At 40.5% G+C, this 7,363-nt stretch overlaps 2 protein-coding genes across 2 annotated transcripts; both read right to left on the bottom strand.

Moving 5' to 3' along the window:
• Positions 1-1,019: 1,019 nt before the first annotated feature.
• LOC131888786 (zinc finger protein 62 homolog) lies at positions 1,020-3,134 on the bottom strand. Its single transcript, XM_059237717.1, has one exon. The coding sequence runs from the start codon at positions 2,990-2,992 to the stop codon at positions 1,052-1,054; it is 1,941 nt and encodes a 646-aa protein (XP_059093700.1). The 5' UTR covers positions 2,993-3,134; the 3' UTR covers positions 1,020-1,051.
• Positions 3,135-4,779: 1,645 nt separating this feature from the next.
• On the bottom strand, positions 4,780-6,784 carry LOC131888784 (zinc finger protein 256-like; the record flags this gene model as incomplete). The annotated part of the gene is given in 1 exon segment (XM_059237715.1): positions 4,780-6,784. A coding segment is annotated over 1 exon segment (1,919 nt), but the record flags the coding sequence as incomplete, so codon positions are not given.
• Positions 6,785-7,363: the final 579 nt, after the last annotated feature.

The raw sequence follows: 7,363 nt of genomic DNA, 5'->3' as shown, positions 1-7,363 counted from the left end.
ACTTTGTCCGGACCCGGAATCCCCATCCTGAATATATGGATTTGACTTTTTAAATATGCCTTTCGCCTCCCAAGGTTTAAAAAGGAATGAGGCACGGTTTCACTATAAGATTGATAGCGACTGCTGAAGTAGTACAAATTTGGAAAAGAAATTACTTTCATAGTATGCATTTCCATTCGTTTAGCCAAATAATTGTAACGGGTAACGCCATCACATTTTTTTGGTGAGTAAAGGTTGTGTAACGAATTACTCTTTTTGGCCAAGGTATTTGTAACTGTAATCCGTTTCTTTTGTTGAGGAACGACTTACGCCTTGGTCAAAGGCATATCACAAAGATGTGTCAATCTGTCAAACCCAGACTACCACTGTGTGTTTCAGCCGCACTTGACAGTTTACTTTCGACTTTTTGTACTCGATCTTGCCATCCTCGTGAATGGACAATGATCTTCGACGAGCTTGTAATGTGAGTGATGTGGTCGGTAGATTTCCCATGTTTCCGATAATTGTGCACTTGATTCGACCTACACTCACAATAGTCACACTTGAATCGGATAATCCTCTGATGCTTTTTGATGTGGGAATCCAAAATCTGTTTCAAATTGTATGGGCGTGTTATCGGTCGGCAAAAAATGAGACACGTTGGCGACCAAAGTCCATGATTCTTAAATAATATCCTCATAATATCCATGATCTTTTATGAGACCATTGATGAAATATTCGTATTTTTCTTAGACACTTGGTTTTCACCGAATACATACCGTCAAAAAGCAATAAAGATTGTTAAAGATCGTTGAATCTTGATGAATTGAAACAAACATGAAGAAACAAATATCATGAACCAAAAATGCCTTCTAACTTCGTTTTACATTTCTGGTTGGCTCGGATAAAACCATGCTTAGATTTTCCGAAATAGCGGATCAGATGCATAGCTCTAATTGACAACCTAGGTATTTTATGAGACGAATTGGACTTTTTACCCCGTTGAGTAGCAACACCAATTGCCAATAAAACACACAAGATCACAGTCGTTCAAGCGTGCATATTACTGAGACTAAATATGCTTCGATTTGGAAACAAACCCGTGCGAGTATTTCTTGTGTTTATAGAGGGCCACAAAGTGTTTAAAGAATTCACCGCAATCTTTGCATCGAAAGGTTGGCTTTTTTCCCTCATGCACAATACGAAGGTGGCGTTTCAACAACTTGGCACTTCTCAATTGCTTTCCACATTGTTCACATTGATGCAAAACATCTTTGATTTTTCCATCTGCCAGAGCTTGGTTAGTAACGTGCATTAATTCGTGATCTTCCATTGTACTTTTCTGGTTCGAGCCAAAATCACAAAAGGAGCACAAGAACCGAAAAATCCCTTGATGAGCGTCCATATGAATTTCCAAATTCCTCTTCACATTGAAATTTCGTCCGCAGATATCACATTGAAACACTCCTCGATTTTGGGATAATTGCTTTAAAGACAAATTCTGGTTGCCTTCGGTATGAATAAGAAGAAAGCACGTCTGATAGTGAACATTAAAAAGCTCTGGGTCTGCTTTTAAATCGAATTCTTGAAGACAATTGGGGCACTTGATCTCTGGGTTGTCCCCGTGAAACTGGAGCGCATGAGTTGAAAAATCTCTGGCGAAATGACATGACTCTTCGCAAGGGTTGCAATTGAACATGCCCCATTGATGTTGACCTCTCATGTGATTGATTAATCCATGATCGTTCTTGTACATCTTGGGACACAAGTGACACTTGGACATTGGGGTTTTCTTGTATTGAATTTTGCCACCACTCAACGTTATTCGTTTCAATCCATAGAGACTCGGAGGCAAGAAATCGGTGGGCATTCGGTGCTTTTGGTAGTTGTGAATCATGAGATCGTAGTAGGTTCGATTAGGCTCTTGGCACTTGCCGCACACGTAACTTCCCATTTCATGATAGAGCTCTCTGTGCTTAAAGTTCAGGACACTTCCGTTGTTCATGAAGTCACAGATAATACATTTCAAAGGATCCTTCATTAAAGCGGGGTCCTGGTTTTTGGGTAGATATTCTGCATATTCTTCGAGTTTATCAGGATGGTCTTTGGCCACGTGATCTACTAATTGTCTGAAAGTGACTATGTTTTTATTGTCACATTCCAGGCAACCCACTTTTCTTTGAGCCCTTTTCTTCATTTTGCGAGCTCTTCTGTGCCTCGCCAACTCGGCGGACGTTCTAAAATCATGGGAACAACATTTACACTTGTATACTCTACCTTTTCCTCTTGTTTCTTGGTCACTTAAAACTTCAAGCTTGGACTCGATCAAAGGTTCCAAATCTTGGTTGGAAGATCTTTTCGAAGAAGTGAGAACCGCGTTCTCGTCCGACCAAAGATCGCCCGGGGTGGTGTTTAATACTTCATAATCAAAGTCCATTAACGAAGGATTGTCTTCTTCGGCCATGGGTGGGGTAGGGTGTAGTTTGATGGTAGTCGAATCTTGAAGAGGGTCAGCTTCTATCATACATGCACCCTTGGAATTGATGTCTTGCCACGCCTCTTGACATGGAGAACAAGACGCTGAATCTTCTGTAGCATCATGGCCGGATTCAGACTTGATGTGTGCATTGAAGTAGAACTGGCACTCTCTGGAAGCTTGCCTTGGGTATGGATAATCCAGGATCATCACGGAATCTGACTGTTCCATGTGGTGCTGAACAGGAAACCCCGGACAAGGCTTGGTGCCAAGGAACACGTGGGTCAGTTTCGAAGTTAGGACATCTAAATCAAGAGTTTTCCCCTGGTCCACTTTCTGGCCCTGGGATCGGTGGATGTATCGCCCAGATGAGATTTCAATCAAGAAGATCTGACTGATGTAGGGATCACCAGTGTCATCCAGGTGGTCGAATGTGTTCCGTTGAAAGAGAATCCAATTATCGATCACGTTATGGAGAATATTCAGCGATTGCGGTAAGGATGTTAATTTCTTCAGTATTTGGGCTCTAAACTCCATGATTACGTCTTCTAATTTGAGACGTCTTTAACTTGGCGAAATGCTTCGTCCTGATCCGTGTTAGGTTTTTTTTTATGGTTAAAGTCTGTTTTGCTTCGTTCTTCTTAATAATGCTTTTGTTCAAGACGGTCAGGATAAAACAGTGTTGCGAAAAAGTACATTTAGGGCCATGGAGGATTTGATATGAAATTCAATGGCTAGTATCTACCTTTCAGCCATTCATTCTTCTATATGGTACATGAACTTATAAGGTCAACTTGGGCGCTTGCTTGGGTGGGATTGAAACTTGAAAGCTTCTCTGATCTTTTTTCACATCTTGTCACGGAGTGTTCGTTAAGAACTTTTACATTTGGAAGCAAAGTCAAATCTATTAATTTTTATTGCGACAGATTTGCCATTGGACTATTAGTAGATTCACAGGTTTACTTGATGACGATGGTTCCTTACTATGATGTCTTCGCGACGTAAAGCTTTGTTTGTTCACCAGTTTGAACGAATTAGAATTATGATTTCAAGTACTAATGACGCAGTGAGATTGATATCGAAGGAACAAAAAGTTTATGCAACAAGACCACTGTTGGCGTCAATAACCTGCTCTAAATGGCTACGAAAGCTTGCAACTGCATGTTGTGTTGTGATTGCCTCATAGAAAACCATAACCATATATGAAGTTATCTATGGATTGCCTCTCCAGGATATTGCTTCTTGTACCAAAGTAACACTTTACTTTTCAAAATGTTCCGGAAGTCATTGGCATTGATTTTTATCTCGGCATCAATAAAGAATGAGGGATTAAATCCAACATCGCTGAAAATTATCCAGGACCATTGCTTTAGCTGGAGTTTTAGTTCTTTGAACGGTTACGGCAACCCAAGGGGCTCGAATGATATCCCAGGTCCGCTAGAGCTTTGGTGTTCGGCCTCCTGGACGTCTTTTGATACCTCCAGTTGCCTCAAAGAGCGTTTTGGGACGATAAACTCGAACTCTACTTATGCCAATATCATAACCCTAGGACAAGGGCGATGACAAAAGGGAATATCAGAAAGAGGAAAAAGTGTGGTTGGAAAGGATATATGATGACAGGAAAGGTAAGGTAAGTCTGGAACAGACTACCGGAGTATATAAGAAGAGAACAGGCCGCAGATAAGACTAGACAACTCATCATGAAAATTGTAATTGACAGATAAAGTACAATACATCCGAGGGCCGCCGATGCAAGGAGAGGAAACTGGTTCTCTAAGTCCAAGTCCACATATTATATTCAACACCATGTACAGGCTCTAGAAATAAATCTATCTATATCTAAGCAAGTTCTAATCGGTCGGTCACCGGCGCCGGGCTTTACAAATATAAATTTTCCAGCTTCCTCTGTAGGATCCATTTTTGTTCGAATAGTCATGAAAATTGCCAAAAGAACGCGTTATTCCTATCAGTTTCAACCAGGGAAGAGCAGGAGGCTTAGAAATAATCTTAGATATGCTGAAAAATTGATACACACAGATGCCCCCACCGCAATTTGAGATCTAAAACACAAAATGTTCAAAACTTCAAACTGAGCTGTACATGCTAGCAAACTATCGGCATGGGGGCATTCATCCTATTAGTATTGTAAACAATCTAGTCGATAATATTTTATTGGTAAGCACCTTATAACATCTTTTCGAATGAAGGTAGACGACAAAAGGTAAATTCCATCTAAATCCATCATTTTGGATTTATATAAAAACCAACAACATTAAATATGCTTTGATTTGGAAACAAAACCGTGCAAATCTTTTTTATGTTTGTAGAGGGCCACAAAGTGTTTAAAGAATTCACCGCAATCTTTGCATTGGAAACTTGGCTTTTTTCCCTCATGCACTACACGGACATGACGTTTCAACAGCTTGGCACTTCTCAATTGCTTTCCACATTGTTCACATTGATGCAATAAATCTCTACTAGTCCCATCCGTAAGAGCGCGTTTGGCCAGGTGTGATCCCTCATGATCTTCAATGACATGTTTATGATTAGTGCCAAACTCACAATAAGCACACTTGAATCGAAGAATCCCTTGATGGGCGTCCATATGAAGATCCAAATTCCGCTTCACACTATAGCTTTTGCCGCAAATATCACATTGAAACGGGTCCTGATGCTTCGTCACTTGACCTATTGGGGATTTATGTTTCCTCTCACTCTGAATGTGGAGGAGACAGGTCTCATAATGGGTGTTAAACACATCATAGTTCTCTTTCAAAGTAAAGTCTTGGAGACAATTCGGGCACTTGATCACGGGATTTTCTCCATGAAACTGAAGCACGTGTGCTGACAGGTCTTTGGAGTAATGACACGACTCACCACAAGGGCTGCAATTGAACATACCCCAGGAGTGTTGACATCGCATATGAGTGATCAAACCATAATCCTTCTTGTAGACCTTTGAGCACAAACTGCATTGCGACTTGGACATCTTTTTGAACTGAATTTTGCCATCGGCTTGAGTGATGATATCCAATCCGAACAGGCTAGGCCGCAGATATTCAGTCGGTTTATGATGCTTCTGATAGTTATGAATCATGAGATCGTAATAGGTCAGATTGGGTTCTTGGCACTCGTTGCACACATGACTGCCCAAATCATGGTAGAGTTCTCTGTGTCGGAAATTTGATACACCACCATTGTTCATGAAATCACAAATGATGCACTTCAAAGGCTCTTTCATGACACTGGGATCCTGGTCTTTGGGCTGATATACCTCGTATTCTTCCAACTTGTCGGGATGCTCTTTGGCCACATGGTCTGCTAGTTGCTTGAAAGTCACGATATCGCTATTGTCGCAGTCTAGACAACCTACTTTCCTTTGGGCTCTTCTTTTCAGCTTCTGAACCCTCCGATGTCTCAACAACTCCGCGGGTGTGTCAAAATGTAAGGAACAACATTTACATGTGTACCGTCGACCTTTACTTGCTTCTTCATCCATGCTCGTGACCTCGTAGTTTGGTTTCTGCGTAGAAGAAGTTTCATCTTCGCCAATGATACCAGAATCAACCACTGATTTAGTATTTCTGTCGGTGCTTGACCAGAGATCTTCTTCATTGGCATTCAATACCTCGTAATCGAAGTTCACTAGAGTCGGATTGGAACTATCTTCTTCATCTATCTTAAATGAACTCTGAGACGACATCAGGTCTTCGCTGGCATTGATTCCAAGAGAGGGATAGTCTTCTATCTTCATTATCACCGGATCAATATCCTGCCAGGTCTCTTGACAAGGACCACATAGCCCCAGAAAGTGGAACGTGTCGTCATGATCGGACTCATTTTTGACGCTAGAGACATCAAAGTAGAACTGACACTCTTTGGAAGCCTGTCTCTGGTAAGGATAATTCAAGACCATCAAGAATTCTGATGTGTCCATGTCATTCTGGAGGGGAAACCCACGACAAGGTTTGGTGTCATTAAACACATGGGCCAGTTTTGAGGCCAATACATCTAAGTCGAGGGATGTTCCCTGGTCCACCTTCTGGCCTTGGGATCGGTGAATGTATCGACCCGTTGATATCTCAATCAAAAATATTTGACTGATGTAAGGATCGCCTGTGTCATCATAATGCTCAAACGACTTCCGCTGAAATAGGATCCAGTTATCGATTACGTGATGGAGAATATCAAGCGATTGTGGCAAGGAGCTCAATTTCTTCAATATTTGGGCTTTAAACTCCATAATAGTTGGTTGCTTTTACTTTTTCTTGGCAACTTTCTGTACTATTTTTACTTTGTTTTGGTCCATGTAGCTAGGTGAAAAATTTCTAGTGTTGCCGGAATACAAGAATCGTTCTGCCAACCCAAAAGGCCAGCTTCTCTAGAATGCTTAATCGCTTGTTAGGGAATACATTTTAAATTATGAAGGGACTATCTTCCTGATTTCTACGAATATTTAAAAGTCAATTAACATGGAAAAAGAAACAAAAAGACAGTGACAAGCTTGGGATGCCCTTTTCATTTTTTCATTAATGAAATTACCAAGCAGTTATTTAAAAACTATTGCTTCAACGTACAAAAATATTCAGGAAGTAGAGATCATGGTAATGATAAATAATAAAAGAAAAACCGAGTTTGAAGGTTACTTTGATTTTAGATTTACTGAAGAACAAAGCCGTTTCTTATATATTTGTGAAAAGATACGCTTACGTTGATATACCAACATTTGAATCCGAATACTGTTCCTTCAACTGTAGACTTCAAGTTCTAAAAGTATCACAATATTTGCTGTCTTCATACTTTCAAGCCTTAATTTGTAGAAAACCATAAAATGCAAGACTCCATGAGACATCTTCTTTTCAAAGTTGAGTATCTTCCAGTTTCACATTACAAATGACTGCATGTCTT

This window comes from Tigriopus californicus, chromosome 10 (assembly GCF_007210705.1).
Source record: "Tigriopus californicus strain San Diego chromosome 10, Tcal_SD_v2.1, whole genome shotgun sequence".
NCBI lineage: Eukaryota > Metazoa > Arthropoda > Copepoda > Harpacticoida > Harpacticidae > Tigriopus > Tigriopus californicus.
Note: the sequence above shows the minus strand (reverse complement) of the source record. Positions and strands in the feature narration are given on the sequence as shown.